Genomic DNA, 20,156 nt, shown 5'->3' on the forward strand with positions numbered 1-20,156 from the left:
AACAGAAGCTGTCCGCTTCCGGGCTTCTGTGAACGAAATGCAGAACTGAGATTTACTAATCACTAAGCTCGGGTTTTGGTGAATCCAGATAGTTGCCTCTTGGTGGTAATTGGCTTTAAGGGCCTTAAAAATAGAGCGATCGAGCGGTTGTAATACGCATGTTGTGTGTGGAGGTAGGTAAAGCATTTCGATGTCATGGCTTTGGCAGAACGCTAAGGACAAAGGTTGAGAGTGAGATTTTGGGTTTTAAAGTCCGGATTTTGGGGTAAGCCTTTGAATATTACTACAGGAGGTACAAAAGACCTGGCATTGTAGCATGCTATCACCGTTACATTTTCCTCGCGCTCAACAGATGCTAAACTTATCACCTCTTTTCTACCCTTTTCTGCAAGAATTTTAGGGGTCTGTTATCTACAGGAAGCCTACTTTTGTGCATATTATAAATACGGTTAGGACGGTTTATAGAGATCATACTCGTTCATTAATTTTCCCAGTAAGTCAAAATAAGAATTCAGTTTCCTTGTTAACACCAAAAGCTCTCGCTTTTAACAAACAAATATAAAATAGTAGGCCTATAGTTCTAATTGCACTGGTATTCAAATTGTCCCGTTTTGAATTATCCAAATTGCCCCGCAGTCGACGAATATTCCATTCAGAACGTGGTATGAAAACTGCTCATTAGTTGACGCCAGCGTACAGTATATCAATGCCCCACATGCTACTGATACGATTATAATCCAGAGCGGTTTCATTTTATCCAGTTAATAATAAGGAAAGCTTAAGAAAACAACGTTGAAAATTATAATGACCTAAAAATACATATATTCGTACTTACCTTGCAGCAAGCAAAAAACCGTGTAAGCCTTCAGAACCGAAGGAATATTTTGTATTTTTGAGAGCGACTTCTGCAAATCATCACCTACAAATCCACCGCAGGTTCAGTATTATGGCGAGCCGCGTTTTCACTCCAGCTGGCAAAATGCTTAACATTATTCAAATTCCCCGCCTATTCAAATTACCCCGCTGTACCCTATAAACATTTCTTGCCCATAAACGTTTAAACCTACCATTTAAATATATGGATTGTATATTCAAGTATCACTATCATTATAATTTAACATTATGTACTCAAATATCATATGTAGACACTGTAGTTGGGCAGTAATGCCTGTCGTGTCGATAAATAAATAAAAATGAAAAACTGTTCTGCTACATAAAATAATGTCCTTTTACTATTGTTTACAATGACACCAGAAGTTATTTACTTATGTTGAATCGTAACGAAGATATTGTTCTTTTATCGATGGAACTCGTTCTGAATGTCTTCTTTATTGGGTCGTTCGATATAAAATCGAATTACTCGCTTAGTTTATTAGATACAGTAGATATAAAGGAACTTAAGAAGCTTATATACTGTTTTTTCAGGTTAATTATTGGGCCTCGGGTTTTTGAGTTCCAAAAAATTCGAACTAGAATTTTAAAAAGATCATTTTCCTTTCACTGTCACTGGTTAAGACTTCGAAGAACTTTAATCAATCCTGACATGTGTTTGCCTATACATCTTTAAATTCAATATGAAGATAATTCAATTCAAGTATTGGTTAAATATTGGTTAAAGGCTGTTGACCCCCCAAGTTTCAACATACAAACGCCGCCACTGTTGAAAGATAGAAATTGTTTTAAGCACGGTCTTCCTGCACGAATAATTAAAGCGAGTGGGCCAACAGTAGCAGGATGTGGCTATTGATAAGCCTCTCTGTATCCCAGAGGATTTTAAGATCATTACAGTTTATTGGATTACATAATCTCGCAGTCCGTGGACTATCGATTCGATTGTCAGATTGTGGTTCACTCTTTGACATTGGAAGTACACTGTGGCGTCCTCTAGTGACCATCTGCATCAACTGCAACTACAAAAAAATGATACAGGAGTAGAAACTAACTTCTTTATTAGCTGATCCTCGTGATAAAAAAGGCAAGTACAGAAAATAAGAGGATTTTATTAATTGGATTATTCACACAACACGTGCAGTTGTAAGCATGAAAAAGTTTCATTTTCTTTTGTTTTGTTCTGATTTTTTTTTAAATCTCTATCATCCTTTCTTTTTTTCGTAGAAATTAGAAATTGCTGTAAGAAATAATTAATGTTATCATTTACAGGTTTGTCTCAATCCAAAAGCCTGTTCGTTCGTTCGTTTTGAGTTTATTTTTCCTTCTGATTCCCAAGACACAACGGATAGCTGTAACATAAGCTGGATAAATACAGCTTGTTTTCAGTTCTTGGATCAAAAAATAAAATATATTTGAGGCAAAAATTTGGTTGTAGGCCTTATATCTGGACAACTACATATAGTGTTGCCAGACCTAAACTGTTACTTAACTCAGTATGATGTACTTATTCCGTAAAAGGTACGAAAACTCAATTTATGGACCGTTCAAAAATTTTGTGGTCCCGGAGAACTACATATAGTGTAGTCAAACCCAAACTATCAGTTAACTCAGTATGATGTGCTTATTCCGTAGAAAATACGAAAACTCAATTTAGCGCCCGTTTAAAAAGTTTGTGGCCCCTAATCCAATTAGCATAAAAGATCCAATATATTTCAACAAAAAATTTCTTGTAGGTCTTATATCTGGAAGGCTACATATAGTGTTCCAAACCTAAACTATCATTTAACTCACAATGATGTGCTTATTCCGTAGAAAATATGAAAACTCGATTTAGGGGCGTTCAAAAATTTTGTAGCCCTTGATCCAAAAACTAACTATTGATCAAGATTGCAATCTTTTGATCCATTTTTGGTTTTCCTAAAAGTCTTGTTGCCTTCGAAAATTATGTCATCATTGAGTTGTTAGTTATGTCCTTGAGGAAACCATGGCGGTAGAGAGGTTTAGTCTATAACTGAACTTTGTTTAATAATCGTGTATCACATCCTGTTTCTTTCTTATTACCACGATGTTTGAAATATAATATAAAGTTGTTGTTTCTTTGTCAGAATTGAGAGAAAAAAATCGCTTTTGGATTTCCGATTTGTCTATTTATCATATTCATGCCTTTGTACAGTCAGCGACAAATGTTTTATCCGTTTGGTAAAATTTATTTTGGAAACAACGATGAAATGACTGAAGCGTACAGAAAATTAAACTCTTTTTAGTTTACTGAAAACTGTACTCAAGTTGTCCTTCCATTCTGAAAATATTTACGAAACTAATTTCATCAAATGGAGAGAACTTTTGTCGCTGACTGTACATTTTCCTCTTAAATGAAGGGTTCGGCAAATTTCGTTCCATAAATTTATGTCAGCTGTATTTTCTATGTATCTCGTAATTTCTCTCTTACTATACTCTTAATCTTTGGTTCATTTGTATTATTGCAACCTAAGCAACTGCCCAAGGCAGGGGCGCACCCACGAGAAGGGTCTACGGGGTCCGGAGTCCTCCAAATTCTTAACGCAACACACATTTATACATTTTCTCAATAAACCTATACTAGTTTAACAGAGAAATGATTGATGTACGATGAACATTTGATCTTACACTTCAACTGTACTCTTCTCTTATAAAAACAATCTAGTTATTTTATTTATTTATTTATTTTTTATTTTATTTTATTTATTTATTTATTATTTTTTTGAAAACATAGATGGAAGTATTTTACAATTACTTATTGTGTTTTGGAGTGCAGAATAATATTCGTTCAATAATACATAGACGTAACATGGTCGCTTACTCTGAGGGAAGAACATAGACTGAAAGTATTTGAGAACAAGATCCTGAGACGAATATTCGGACCCAAGAGGAACGGGAATGGGGAATGACGGAAACTTCATAACGAGGAACTACATAATTTATACGGTTTACCAAACATTGTTAGGGTCATCAAGTCTAGGAGGCTTAGGTGGGCAAGTCATGTAGGTAGAATGGAAGAAAGTAGAAATGCTTTCAAAGTCTTGACTGGAAGACCAATCGTAAAATGACCATTAGGAAGACCTAGGCGCAGATGGGAGAACAATATTAAGATGGATCTCTCAGAGATTAGAATACAAAGTAGAAACTGGATGCAGTTAGCTAAGGATAGAAGTCAGTGGAGAGTTTTTGTAAATGCAGCATTGAACCTCCGGATTCCATAGGCCATAGTTTGTTAGTTAGTTAGTTAGTTAATGCATAGACATAATGGCTTTAGTATTGGACTCATCTCTGCCCAAATCTTGGACCCCCCTTAACAAAAATTTCTAGGTGCGCGCCTGTCCTAAGGCTCCACCTTCGGAAAGAGGCCTAGCTAGAAGAAAAAATGTTAGATGGCTTTCAGCGTTAAGAAAAATGAAGAGACCCAAGTATTCAGCGTTGGATTTTGAATTAGGCAAATTATGCAAGCTGATTAGGGCTGCAAAAGAAAGAAAAAAAAACTCAATATTTGGAACAATTTTCCTTTCTCAATTATCATTGTAACGTTTTACATTTTGTTTTGTTTGGTACGTTTCATTATTTCTCTAAAATAACAACCCTAAATTTTGTATCAAAACAACTTCATAGTTCACGCTCAATACTGGTGAGAAAACGTTGCGTGGCGTTTGGCATCATCTACTAAACTATTGACAGCAAAGATACCATGTCAGTATATACTAAAACGTTAATGTGCTGTTAATATAGTTTGTGGCTAAAGTAAAGCTGTCAAACATATACTAGAACAATTCCATTAATGGACAACTTATCACAGCGTGTATGTAGTGGTAGCTCTGAAGGTGCTTAGGCCCACAAGATGCCTAACACCGCCGCTGTACACGTATATATTAAATTCAATTTGTGTTATAGTGGCACCTGGTTTTTTTTAGCACTGGCAGGAAAGGAAAGGATTTTTTTTTCGATAAACCTGATAATAGAAACATAAACTTAATTGTAAGTGGTAAATGGGCCACTGTTAGGATTGTATGTGTCATAGTTAAGAGTATGTGTCACTCATACGAGTCTGTTAATAATCGTACATAACGATCAGCTGCAACAAAATAAAAACTGATAACCAACAACGTGCTAAAGCCCAAGGCTGGCCCTAGGAACTCGCTGTCCCTTGCAATGGCATCATTTGTTCTCTCCAGAAAGAACAAATCTTAAAACCCATGATTTTAAGGATGCTACTCATCATGAACAACGAAGGAGAGGGAAAGCACACTCGCACTCAGAAACTTCTATACACTACAAACAAAGTTTCGTTTTGTCTGGCCTTTTTAAAAAAATAATAATCTATGTTACTGAAAGATAAAGCAAACACACATGCAGAGGAAATATGGTAATCTTTTGTATAGAATTCAATATCGAGCTTTAATTTCAATATATCAGGTTGCAATTCTAGTGCAACTAGCTGTTTTAGCTTTATTTTTTTTTTTATTTTCCTTCTACATCTGTTAATTTTTTTAAAAAAAAATGTTTCCACTTTCAATGATAAGGAACTTGTTTGTGACACAGACAAGACTAGTTTTCATATCTAAACTGTGATAACTAACTAAATGAAACAGGTGTTCGCTACAGTTTGGGAATTGAGTTCTTGTATTTGACAACAATCAAGCAATTCATGCTGGGATTTGTTTGACCATTTGCTTTAGCACTGTCCATGTGACCTTAAACTAATGCAACCTAAACGTGATTTATCAATATAGTATTCAAATAGAAGATCAGTTTAGTAAATTTAACTACCATCATCATGAAGTCTGTTTCCAACAAGAAATATTTATTTTAAATAATATAGTTATGACAGATTTTGCTGTCTCTCGAAACTTGCCGCGCCGTGCAAATACACGTGTTGCACATATGGTAGAGCCGGTCCTGTATAAGCCCACATTGGTGGTCTAGTGGTTACCGGTGGCAACAGCTGAGTGGTTTCGGGGATTCGTCTTTGGATCATGAAGCTGAATCCACCCGTTGGGACGAACTTATTTAAAAAAAAAAAAAAAAAAAAAAAACTACTGCCAGAGATGGAGTGGGTCAAATGGGTCAACATTTGTGAGTGGATCAGTGGGTCAACAGGACGTGACCCACCACCCACCGTGACCCATCATGACACACTGACCCACTCTGCTCACTGCATAGTAGACAGCAGACTTTGGAAGTATCACTGTTTATCTCAGCGACTTTTTAAACCATGTTTTCGATATCGATATTTGTCATTTTCGATCATATCTACAAATATATCTACTTCCTTTCCCTCTCTCAAGTCGCAGTGATGAATTTGGATTTAAACGGGATCGGATGTGTCATTGTTCATCCCAATGACCCCGAAAACAATGGATTCGACACTAACATCGGTTGTTTTCGATCATTTTTAAATCCCTTTCCCCCTCTCCTCCTCCCCTGAGTTTCACTGTCAAAGTGATATGATACAAATCACCCCAGCCTTGAACCTCATCTATGTTGAAAATCTGATCGAGATCGGCAGGGTGATACAAGAGTTATTAAGTTTTATATATTTCCCCCTCCCCTCCTCCAGCCCTTAAGATGCACCGTCAAAGTGATATAAATACCATGTCAGGTCCGAACCTCATCTATGTTGAAAATTTGATTGAGATCGGTCGAGTAGTACAAGAATGTTGAAGTCACAATGGCTGCCACTTTGGAAGTCACTTTCATTTTCATTTTTTTTTTTTTTTTTTACATATATCTCTTCCCTCTCCCTCCCCTACGTTGCACCGTCAAACTGAAATGATAAAAATCGTCCCAGGCTCGAACCATATCTATGTTAGAAGTTTGATAGAGATTGGTCAAGAGTTTTATTTATGTTTTTATATCTCCCCGAGTCCCCCTCCCCTAAGTTACACCAACAAAATGAATAGATAAAAACACTCGCAGGCCCGAACCTTATCAATGTTGAAAATTTGATCGAGATCGGTCGGGTGGTTCAAGAGATTAGAAGTTACGAAGATAGTCAGTTTCAATTTTATAATAGATTAAATTTGAAATTCATCGTAATTTGGCCCATGACAAATACTTTACCATTTTATATCATAAAGGTCAGATCCACTGGTATTGTGGCAGAGCGGTGCTTGAGTGATTAACGGTAGAAATTCAAATTCCGATTAGTGACAATTTCACAGCCTTGTTTTATTACAAGTGTAAACTCTTTAGTCAGTGGAGAAAAGTGTGTTGATCACGGGTCAGAGTTGATGATGGTGCGTTAGAGTGGGTCATGGCAGGTGGTGCATAGAAGTAGGTCAGAGTGGGTCTCAGTGGATCGTGGGTCATGGGTCAAGTTTTTATTCACCCGCGCCATTAACCGTACACTTTCATTAACCGTACACTTTCATTAACCGTACGTTTCAATTATCCTACAGGATAATGGTGGGACATTAAACAAAAATGTTATGTCTTAAATACCATAAAAATTATTTTTCCTTTCTTTTCTCGAAATGCGTGTATGAGAATTTACTCTCAAATATGTATTTTTCTTTAACCTTTTTATTAGTTATATGTTAACTATTGATTGATATATGCTTCATCTTTTGACAGTAATTATAGTTAAATAAAATTAAAATTAATGAATTAATAAAGATTTAAGTTATGTCTTATTAATAATACTGTGTGCTGTCATAATTAGTGAATCGTATATTTCAGTTTCATTTTTTTTTTTCGTAAACTACGTATCAGGATTTACGGTCACCAATATCATTATTCAACTTACTGAGATGTGTGTCTCATTTGTTGACTTTATTTATGTATTTATTTTTATTTAAGGCTAATAATTTTGTAAAGTTATCAAGAAGCTTATGGTACGAGGGTGTTTCCGAAAGTAATGTCTCCAAGCCCACTACTTGGCCAGTAGTATTGCAAACATTCCGAACTGTTTATCGTTAATGTTTAAGCTATAGACTGTCACTTGTTTCATCTTCCGATCTCTTCTCGTTCCACAGTAATGAAGCAAAACATGGCATCCAGTGGTGAGGTCCGGTAGAAACAGCTGGCTGTCATTGAATTTCTGACTGAGGATGGTTGTGCACCCAGGAACATTCATCGTTTGCGACGAGTCGTGGATACACCATTACGACCAGGAGAGGAAGCGTCAGTCGATCGAGTACCGCCACACGTCCTCTCTTCCGCCCCAAAAAATCAAACTTGTCCCATCTGTTGGCAAACTGTTGTTGACATTCTGCCTCATCCTGCCTATAGTCCGGATCTTGCGCCCTGCGACTTTTGGCTCTCCCCCAAATTTAAGCATCACTTTAAAGGCCAACGCTACAGTTGTGACGCGGAGGTGAAAGCAACAGTTCGGCAAAGGTGTCGCCAACAGCCACCACAATTTTTCGCCGACGGCATGAAAAACCTTGTTTCTCGTTGACGCAAGTGTGGTGCTCGTAATGGATACTATGTTGAAAAATGATCCCACCATTTGTATCTGACATTGCAAGCTTTTCACTGATAACTGTATCGGTGTTATCTGTCAAACACAAATAAAGATATCACCTTGGAGCCGTTACTTTCTGAATCACCCTCGTATATCAAATATGGGTATAGATCAGTGGTTCTCAAACTTGTTACCGCGACCCACATTAAATCTTAAAAACTACTTTGTGTTCCGCCTACATTTATTCAAATGTACATTGTCGTTCTACATTGTAAATCATATTTCTATCTTTTCCGTAGAAAGGTAACACAAAGCTAACACTATTCCCAACGCAATGCCCTATCCCGTAACAGATTTTGACTCACCCATTCTCTTTCCATCCTAACGTAGCATCTGTACTAACTATACAAGAGGGCAGGGCTCTTGAGTAACCAATTACTCTTCACCTCATTAACAAATGCTTCCAATTTTCATTTCCTGAATGGTACTTACTTTACAACATTTATGTTTCTGCAGCAAAGTAAAATTTTCATGATTAAAGGGAAAAAACTTCTCACAACCCAGCAAAAAACGGCCCGAAACCCAACAATGTGTCGCGACCCACACTTTGAGAAACACTGTTACGTATAAATAAATGTCGCGATTGTAAATCCATTGCTCTAATTAGTCCACGTGCGTGGTGACACGTGAGGACAATCTGATGCAACGGACTGAGCATCTTTAGTAATCAAAGAGTTTGAAAGGTTTCTCTGCGTCACGGTATTTCGTTCAATTAATCTTCTTTTACATATAAAAACCATCGATCGCTGCTCACCTCTTCAACAGTTCAACTGGAAACAGCCGTTGTAAAAGAACTACCAGTTCCACGCATGACTTCTCCATGCAACTATTTATATTTCATCCAAGTCAATCTATTGAACGGAGTAAAAAATGTGCTTTATCAAATTCTCCATTTATTCATGAAGTGGAAAGAAGCCATTTGGATATTGTGGATCATCTGTGTTACATATAAATCAAGAAACAACTTCAGTGGAGACAGACTCAGCAATATAGCGTTATATGTTGATGAAATAGCATGTTATTTCTTCCTGTGTGGATTGGATCTGTGCGAGACGATTTACGGACTTGACGTAAATTTCCCTCTGAGATCTTCAATCTTCTCGAAACAAGTAATTCACTATCGATAGTTATATATATACCATTCAGGTGAGTAACTGTACATGCTTTGAATTAAATTTATAGGTTCTTTAGCTTGGAACATCTCATGATTAATAGTAAACAAAATCATGAAGACAGAGAGTTAATTTTCAACTATTTCTCTTTACACACACATACAGACACATACACACACACACACACACACACACTTATATACAGAAGTCATATGAGTTAAGATTTTGTTTTTGAAAATTGTCCTTATATATGATTAATGATTTTTTTTTAAATTTTGTTTCCTTTTTAAACATTATTTAATGAGTTTTTCTGTTCTGTGTCCTTATATAATACCATGGTTATGAAGGACAGGACCTATTACAAACGTTTCTTTCCATAGCTAATAGTATGATTTATCCATGTCTCATGGTAGTGGTTCCCAACCTTTTTTGACTAGCGACATATTTACTAAACGCCCAGGACGTCGTCACTCACTTGTTTGATTTATTACTAGTAATGTACCGTTTTCCATTAGGAAGCGCCCCTGCCCCGTAAAGAATTTTTTTAAAAAATGCTAGGACAAGTTCTGTTTATTTTCAATAAAGAGTTAATTTACTGAATTTCAACTCCGTAAATTAAACGGCTTGCGAGATACTATTTTTTTCCGCAAAAATTCGGATTTCTAGCACCCCCTTAGGATATGTATTATAATGAAAGCGATATGATAATATCCCAATTTGGATTAAGACCTAACCATATACTAAAAATAATTTCATTTGACTTTGCAATTTGGCCGTGATGATCAGACACACACAGTTACATTCATTTTTTTTATGTAATAATTTATATATTACAGTGATTCAAAATTATTTTTCAGTAGTTAGATCCTCTAAAGCTCACAGGCTGTTTGTCTCGAAAGCCAAGTAGTGGTATAAGTCCTATTGCTATTATTACAATTACAAATATCAATATCCAAAAGTGTCTGTAGTTCTTTTTCACATACAAGCAAGGTTTTCCAAGTGTCACATTTCGATCTGCTTGAAACTCCTACAGTGAATTAAGGAATCAAAAGTAAGACATACGTGTTTTTTATGTTTTGTTTATGACCCACGACCCACTCAAAAAACTTGAGCCACTTGACCCACTGACCCACTTCATCTCTGCGTCAACCCTCATGCGTGACGGGCTAACATGGCTGTAAATGCCGAAAGCCCAGAAATCTAATTCCTAAATCCTAAACAAATTTGAAATAGTCTGATACCCAAACGGTAAAAGAGAATTCTTTAACACCTTTGACAGCTAATTATGATCTGATAATTCGCAAAATAAAATCGCTGGAGTTCCAGAAGAGATGGTGGATGAAGGAGCAGAACACACTGAGAAAAATCAGTCATCCGGACAACGGAATATTGTACAAATATACGGAATCCATATGTTTACTACGGAAATCTGTAGGGAGGATAGGTTTTCCATACGTACTGTCCTTTTCCCGCTTAGATGTAACATCATATCGCTGCAGGATGTCTGGCATTTAACAGTCTCCCATATATTACATATGTATACGTATGTGATACGTCAGCTAACATGTTATATAAGTCCATCTGTATGTAACATCCTTACAGCCTATATTCAATTCTTTCTTTTATACGGAAAGTACGTATAGATGGAACACTTATACGGAAAGTACGTATAGATGGAATACTTATACGGAAAGTACGTATAGATGGAACACTTATACGGAAAGTACGTATAGATGGAACACTTATACGGAAAGTACGTATAGATGGAACACTTATACGGAAAGTACGTATAGATGGAACACTTATACGCAAAGTACGTATAGATGGAACACTTATACGGAAAGTACGTATAGATGGAACACTTATACGGAAAGTACGTATAGATTGAACACTTAACGGAAAGTGCGTATAGATGGAATACTTATACGGAAAGTGCGTATAGATGGAATACTTATACGGAAAGTACGTATAGATGGAACACTTATACGGAAAGTACGTATAGATGGAACACTTATACGGAAAGTACGTATAGATGGAACACTTATACGGAAAGTATAAACATACGTTTTCAGTTATACGTTTGCTCCAGGGTGTTACATATAGTCGTACTTTAAATCCAAAAAATACAGGATCTACGCATGTAACCTACGTTTTTACGTACGCCACTTATGTTTTTTTCTCAGTGCAGATTACTAATTTTCAATGCTAAAATTAAGTTAAAAAAATCCGTTGTCCAGCCTAGTTGGCCAACCAACAATTTGCCATAATTTATCCAACAGTTTAGGCCTTGTAACTCCTAATTATAGTTTTACTTCTTACCTAAGGGCTACGTTGGCAAATGATCGGCAAAGCGTCCAACCAAAACGTAGGCCCAACGTTGGCAGTTGCCCAGTTTACCATTTCCCTCCGTTGGGTTAATAACTTTTGAATTAATTTGATGTTCACCAGTTGTTGATTCGTTCTACAATTTATTGTATCTTGTGCAGCTCTGACTTTGGACACAGTGGCGGCGATAAGGGCCCCGCAGACCCCGCGGTGCGGGGGTGCCCCGGTCTTGAGGGGGGGCATACAAAGTACGCTCAGCAAGGCACATTTTACACGTCGTTTATAATTTTAATGCATTTTGAAAGCGTTTCTCGACAGCCTATGGCTAATTCTACCAGTTTCAATAAATTAAATAATGAGGTAATAATTAAAATTAAATAATGAGGTATGACTGTGAACATTAACGTTAGGTCTCTTTGCGATTTTCCAAAGATTTTATTTTCCAGTGTAATATTTGTATATTATTAGCATAAGTGGGTTAGTCTGTTATGCCATATTTTCGTTACCATGTATCTTAGACTACAATTACCGTATATTACAATAAATTATCGTGTTCGCCGGAAATATCTACCAAGAAAACAATTCGAGAGATTGCAACTTGTTAATTGAAGAAGACAGTTGCTTCTTGAGTAGTTTGCCGGACTTGACTACTGTCTTACAGCTGTGCCTCAATACTTCCTGTGACAACTGCTGCAGCAGAGAGAAGTTTGCAAAATTACACATTATCAAGAATTATTTACATAGTACCATGACAGAAGGTAGATTGTGTGCACTTGCCATTTTGAGCATCGAACATGAAAAAAAAAAAACATTATAAAGTTATAGACAAATTCTTGCTCCTGAAGAACCGAAAGTTATCGTGTAAACAGTTCTTAAAAATTTTGTGTTCCATTCCATTCCAAGTGAATATAGTGATAGTGATGCTTCCAATACCCCTCCTTAGTTTTATCATATTTGTTTGTGTGTTGAATGTTCCGGTGTGACGATGCAAGAAGAGTTTCCCTTCTGTTTTATTCTAGGCAATGAAAATACTATATTTTGCGCGAGTACACAAAAATATTCTACATCAATTTTTCTCTGTGTGGATTGTAGTTACAATATAATCTCTGATAACCGAAACCCGAATTATCCGAAATCGCAAATCTAATAAACATGTACTGTACTGCACGGGAATAATCTAGAGGACGTGGGCGCGCTAGGCTATGCCTAATCCATATGCTATAAAGATAATCTATTACAGTACGAACTACGGGCCCCGGTGGCTCAGTGGCAGAACCTCTCTATTTCAAGTATGTTTTCCCGTACTCCTGGTGCTACTATCGATTTGTGTTTTCCCGTACCTCCATCAAAAGAGAAGGGACAGGTTGTTGTGGCCGAGATCTTTCAATTGTTGGATGTGGACGTGTTGCCACAATGAATTATTTCACGGATTCCGCTGTGAATTTTCTTCTTAGCCATTTTTAGTAGCCTATGATCTTCACTCGTCAAGACCATATGACTAAATGACAAATTGGTAACACAACTGAGGTCATTCACTTCTTTTCCCTAAGCAAAGGAAAGGTTTCGTCCGCCAGAGGGTGGCGGGGTTGAGGCCGAAGTTTAGTTCGCATAGTTTCCGAGGACACAGGTGGAATAGATAGGCTCTAGAGCGTTCACCTTTGATGCATGGGGTCACCGGTTCCATCCCAGGGCGCGCCAAAGAACTTTGTGGTGGACAAACACCGTGTGCGTGAGTTTCCTAGGGATTCTTCCGTTTCCTCTCACTTTCTTCATTCCACCATTTCATTCATTTCTCATCATTATAGTCTCCTTTAGCCTAAACGACATAATCGTGGGACGTAAAACTTAAAGATTTCATTTCATTTTCATTTTCAGTTCTAACTACATATAGATGTACTGTAGTCCTAAAAATGTCCATTAAATTACAAAAACTAAAAACTGAAACCACTGGCGTAACAGACCTTAAGTCCTGAGTCGGCCTCAACGCCATATGTTAACGACTGGTGGACCTACGACCACTTGAGTGACGAACAGGTGGTCAGCCTATTGCGTCATCCTCCCCCAACAGGCGTATCACTCCTCAGTTTTCCTCACGACGCTGGGCAGACGCCAAAAATTTGGAGTACTCCAGCGGAAAATTGAACAAGGGATCACGTGGATATGAGTCCAACGCTCTAACCACTAGATTATGGAGTTCCTTACCTTTAATAAAGAATGTAAGTGTAGCCTACAAAAAGAGTTTTGAAATCATTTGATCCTCAAAATATTTCAGATAAATAAAAAATACTGTAGTACAAACCCGGTAATTGATGTCCATGACTTAACAAACAAACATAAAAATATATCCGAAATAAGTCCCTTACTTTAGTTAGGTTAACCCTGGTTATACTGTTAATATTATTATTGTTATTATTATTATTATTATTATTATTATTATTATTATTATTATTATTATTATTATTATTATTATTATTATTCATAGCAGTTGTAGTCATAGTGGTAATACTTTTAGCATTGTAAAATGGTACATTAGTACTCATATAGAAATTGGAAATGAAGTTCGAGTAACACATGGACTTTTGTTAAGTTTTTCCGGGGGGGGGGGAGATCCGAAGCCGGTATCGCCGCCACTGTTTGGACAGGCTTGTTAAATAAAGCTGGCCGACCCACATCTCTTCCAAAGGCAGCACTCTCATATTTTAGTACTTTGATTTGAAATAAACATCCTGAAACAGACAAAGAAGATTTATGTTTAAATATTATTTTAATGTTATATGGTTGCATATATTCTAGAATATTGTGTACAAGGTAAGCGTTCAGACTGTCTCGTCTCGAAAACATAATACGTTTCTATTGAAAGAGATTTGTTCTGTTGGCGCCCCTCTCTAACACGATTACTATCAACTATTTTAAATTGGTATTGATATTCTTTAAAACATAAGAAGCTAGAGTTAAGCAGGTGAAACGATTGTTCGACTATACTGTATGTAATGGAACGATCGTTTCATTTCCGGTGGGAAAACATTTTTTTTCTTTTTAAAGTTATAAACTACTGAAAATGCAAAATATCTCGTTTTAAAACTCTGTTTCTTCGAAACTATCGCAAGCGGCTCAAAGAGTTACGCAAGAACAAGTACATGCTCTGTCCTAGTTTCACAATCCATCTAGTACGTACTAGCGTAATGAATTATATAAAATAAGCTCGGGTACGGAGATACAATTTTTAACTACTAATTGAGTATTCTTGAGTGGGTACCGGAGGGTTATGACTCTTGAATATTTAGATCAGTAGCGGATCTAGAAGTTAAAAACTGGGGGAGGGCAAGCAGAACCAAGAATATGATAAGTACATTATGGGTTTACTATAAACTTTCACAAATATATAAATAATAGCTTAAATTAATTTTGTCACTCAAAAAATTAGGGCCTAGGCCCCCGGCCCCAGGCTAAATTCGCCAATGATTTAGATAGAGCGTATAATAGTTCCTGCACTGTTAAAAATACTTTCTTAAATCTGAGAAAACGTTTCTTATCCGTGCACCGAGAATATCTTTTCTGAAAAATAAGAGCTTGGAACTCTCGTTAATGAGAAATGAAGAAAAATAGATGAGGTTGTATGAGCAAAACGAGAAAATATACTGTTACCTTCCTTATGAATGAAAATAGCCAAATTTCATTTCTAAGAAAATATTGTCTCGGTGCACAGATAAGAAACGGTTTCTCAACTTTAAGAAATTATTTTCAACAGTGTGGTAATTCTTTCAACCACTTGCGAGGGGTAGCATAATTTTCAAGCCAAGGAATATAAAAAGTGATATTTTGGGTTTTCTGCGGTTTATAACTGCAGAAATTTTGAAAATTTTGAATTTTGAAACTTTTCCGGTTCATAGTTACCAGAACGTTTTTCTTTTATTTGATATAAAAAAGTATCACCTTCTAACTTTATGACATGGAGTCATTAACACCCTGCGATTTATAATATGTGTTCTCTTGAAGAAGTTAGAGTTAAGCAAGTGACACGATCGTTCGTCTCTCTCCCTCTCTCTATTGTTATTATTATTATTTTTAAGTTTTACGTCCCACGGTTATGACGGTTAGGCTAAAGGAGACGGTGATGATGAGATATGGGTGAAATGGTGGAATGAAGAAAGTGGGAGGAAATGGGAGAACCCCGAGAAAACCCACGAGCACGGTGTTCGTCCACCACAAAGTCCACACGGCGCGAGCTGGGATCGAACCAGCGACCCCAAGCACCAGAGGTGAACGCTCTCTCTCTCTCGTATATAGACGACGATCATTTCACTTGCTTCTTATGTTTTAAAGCATATCGAAACCTACTTAAAGCTGTTATAAACTAGTAAACTTATTTACAGTAGTAAATAAATTATTCCTTAAAATAGTAAACCTATTTGTTCAATTTGACATAAGGAATCACCTCTCGAATTTATAACACAGATTTCATTAACATCCTGTACAAAAGTGTTCTATTGAAGAAGCCGTCAGATTGGTTGTTAGGTTGTTTTTTTATAACACCACTGCACAATGGATAAACACATGTACTGAAAATATTTCATTTTGTTTGTTTCTTTTATTTAAGTGAGTTAAAGTATATTTCACTGAATATTAGTAACACACCATCCCATCATTGTGAACTACAAATACCAAGAGTGGACGTAGAATGTGGGCCGCCATCTTAAGTGTGTTCAAGTACGTTCTTTCTTTTACGAACAGTAATGTGGAAACAAAGAATAATTTGGACAAAAACGCCAATGTGAAATGCAGTGAATATACGGCAGACAGTGATATCAATTTGTACCCGAACTGTGATATATCAATTTGGTTGAGATCATGCACGCAGGAGGTGGTGCAGCCGATCGAAGGAAAAGTAACTGGTAAGTACAATGCACATCTTATGTATGCTTGCCGATAAAATAAATAAATAAATAAAAAGTCCGTCGATGAAATGAAACATGCAGATAGCAGTAGTAATCGTGACCTGTGAAAGCAGTGGTTACAATATCAAAGATGTATCCACACAAGCGGGGACTCTCTTCTCCAGTGAGAGCTCCTGCGTGGCTAAGCGGTTAGCATACGCGCCTTTGGTGTGGGAGACCCGAGTTCGATTCGCGGCTGTAGTTTATGTGGTTCGGATTCCACGTTAATCAGTAGGTCCACGTATCATATAGCCCCACTGCTGAAAGGGACGTTAAACTCAAAATCTACTCAACTCAACTCTCTTCTCCACTGTCATTTCTTTACCTGGAAAATATCGGCAGGTGAAACATGTTTTTCTATAGTCCCATTATTAATTTAAGTTTACATTGACTATTATTACTACATTGTGCTTAGTTACTAATCAGTTTTAAACATAATGAACAATTACAGTTTGATGTAAGTTTAAAACTATCTCTATACAATACTTTCAAGTAAGTTTTATTGAATACTGTTCTAATTAAATGAAAGAAACATACGCTGTAAGGCATAAAAGTATATTTTAATAATTAGATCTGTGTTCCATTTTATCTACGAAATTGAAAACAAAAAACACTACATTTTCCACTCACACTTAAATTACAATAAGACAACAAAGACTGGTACTTTCTATAGAAGGATTAAAAACAGACTCGGAACATCTTAAACAACACTCCTTTTACCTTGATGAAAATAACTCAAATACAACGGTATATTCCACCACCATGTTCACATGAGCTTCCCTGTGACTGTGTGAATAGCGTACGAGCCTTTGACGTGGCTGACTCGGGTTCCATCCCAGGTGGGAGCTCAAGTGCTTCGGATTGGATCCTATGTTAAGCTGTAGGTCTAAATCTTAAATAGCCTCGCTAGTGAAAGGTACGATAAACTCAAATCCAAGACACTGCCTTGTACGCTATTCATTGTCATATATAACACAGATAGTTGCAGTTCCCGAATGTTCAGTGCTACTAACTCATAAATATTGTGTCACACTACAGGGTGTTTCCTCCATTTTGATAAGTATTCGTAGTTCTCAAATACATCTCGAACTTTTACTAGCAACAATGCTATAATACTTTAATTAGTATGTTAGAAGAAACAGCGAACATAGCCGGCAAAGTAAAGCGTTTACGTTAATCTGTTGCAGCGACACAACCAGTCTTCACAGGCTCTCAAAAGCCTGTTACTGGTTTCCAGTGATGGTCACAAAACTGCAATACTTCCCCTTCCCCTCCGCACTTCTTATCAATATAGGTATAAAGAGAGTGGACATGTTCCTCGAACAGCCATAGCAGCTACAAATGGACAAAAGCAAATTATATACACACAAATTTATAACCGTGACACAACTAAGCAGCACAGTGAAAACCATAGTTACCAACACTACTGCTTAATCAAGTATCTGACCCCTTTTACAGTGATACGTTTGCTAAAATATGAATAAATACGCTCTCAGAAATATCTGAAAATTAACTGTGCAGACATATTCACTTCCTATGTGGGAAAAATGCCCGTGATAGGAATGTTAAGTGATTCCAAGTATACGCTAACATAATCAAGGGCAGTGGTTCTGTTCCTATTCAATGTCAGGGTATTCAATTTCATATTCAATGTCAAGGTAGCATATGGCGGAATTACAGTATTTAATATTTATTTAGAGTTTACTGGAAAATTTGTATTCAACAAACTTTACCTATTATAGCGACTTCGTGACAAGTCCCATATTATAGTGTGTGTAATCAAAAGGATGCAAATAAATACATACAAATACAAACCTAATTCCTATCACGACGCCCATTTTATCACATCCTCTTGCCAGTGACCCCCTTATAATTTCTGGTCTGTAATAAGCTTGTGCAGGGAGTAATCTACACCCCCAACCCCCCCTCAACACCCCCCAAATTTCTTTACAGACACCCCTGGATGGAAAAGGAATACTCCCCAAAATCCAATTGTATCAATCATTATAATATAGGTTATTATTACATCACGTTAAAAAAGGTTTAGCGCTTAGGAAAGAAGGCAATATTCTTATTTATTTAGTTTACTTCAAAATACGAAGCGACTTCGTTCTCATGTGCGGCTTCGAGGACCACATGACCTCATTGTTTCGGCCGGTGTTTTGATCAAAACAATTGACAAAACAGGTCCGCTCATACCTACCCTCCTGGGCTCCGCGGTCGTTCCCGTTTCCGTTATTTATAGTTAGTGTAAATAGTGAGACTGCCAAAAGTGCTCAAATATTTTTGTATTTTCTTCAAGAAACAGTCCTTAAATTAAGACGAAATGATATTTCTGTTGAGTGTGGAGTACAACTTGCTGAAGTATGGGGATGGTAAATATTATAACTCAAAATCTTGTTCTTGTTCTTGTTCTGGTAACCTCACACAGAGGTTGTACAAAGAAGGAGATGCGGCGCCGTAGTAGCTAAGTCCGCTATGGCCCTGGAATTGTTAAAAGATAAAAAAAAAAAAATAGATAAATCTCTGCTAAAGGCATTGCATAATATACATTTGTAACTTCTTGCTTCCTGTGAAAATTCTTGAAGCAAGTAGATGTTGCGTACGCTGAAAACGAGTCTTCGAGAGAATGGTTGAACTTAGAAAACTATGTTAGTAATAATCTTGAAAATTGCCCTGGTGGGAAGATGAAAAATGTCAAGTGGATTACGGACAGTTCTCTGGGGATGAGTGTGATGCATAACGGGAAGTATGTAGATCACGAAGATTATCTGTCAATATCATGACTGTTTTCTCTAAGAATTGAATCAGTTTTTTTTTATCCATTGATGGTCTTACCTTTTGTTTCGATAAGCGTAAGAAGTCAAATTGGGAAGAAAAAAATCACAGGCGAAGTCGCTATGTCAATATCCAGAAGCACTTTCGCTAGATGCATCATTAAATGCCTTCAAGTTTTTATTATTATTATTATTATTATTATTATTATTATTATTATTATTATTATTATTATTATTATTATTATTATTATTATTATTATTATTATTATTATTATTAAAGAAAATAACGGATTTGAACTTTGTTTTCTCTTTGCATTAATATGAAATCTTTGACTTTAGTTTCCTATTATTTTAATATGAAATTTTATTTTAATGATCCAATATACAAAAATTAATCTATTAGAAAGTGTTTTTTTTTCTAGCAGATTTTTGAGCTCAATAAATGAAAGCTTCGAGGGAGGGGGGAACATTGAACCAATTACTCTTGCTAATAGTTGTGTAACAAAATATATTGTTTTCTTTGAGTTTGTTTAAAAATGTATATCACTATTTTGAGAGCACCCCCCATTTATTTTGAACACCCCCCACGTAAAAATTTCTGGCGTACTTACTGAGCTTGTGT

At 36.5% G+C, this 20,156-nt stretch overlaps 1 protein-coding gene across 1 annotated transcript in view; it reads left to right on the forward strand.

The window, feature by feature from the left end:
- Positions 1–16,439: 16,439 nt before the first annotated feature.
- LOC145671809 (carotenoid isomerooxygenase-like) overlaps positions 16,440–20,156 on the forward strand; it is a 35,357-nt gene continuing 31,640 nt past the window's right edge. Inside the window, exon 1 of the mRNA XM_081741041.1 lies at positions 16,440–16,715. Within this exon, the coding sequence (XP_081597167.1) occupies positions 16,502–16,715 (214 nt within the window). The 5' untranslated portion in view covers positions 16,440–16,501. The remainder of the gene's footprint in view (positions 16,716–20,156) is intronic.

The sequence above is a fragment of the Thermobia domestica genome, chromosome 15, assembly GCF_964235325.1.
Source record: "Thermobia domestica chromosome 15, izTheDome1.hap1.1, whole genome shotgun sequence".
Lineage (NCBI taxonomy): Eukaryota > Metazoa > Arthropoda > Insecta > Zygentoma > Lepismatidae > Thermobia > Thermobia domestica.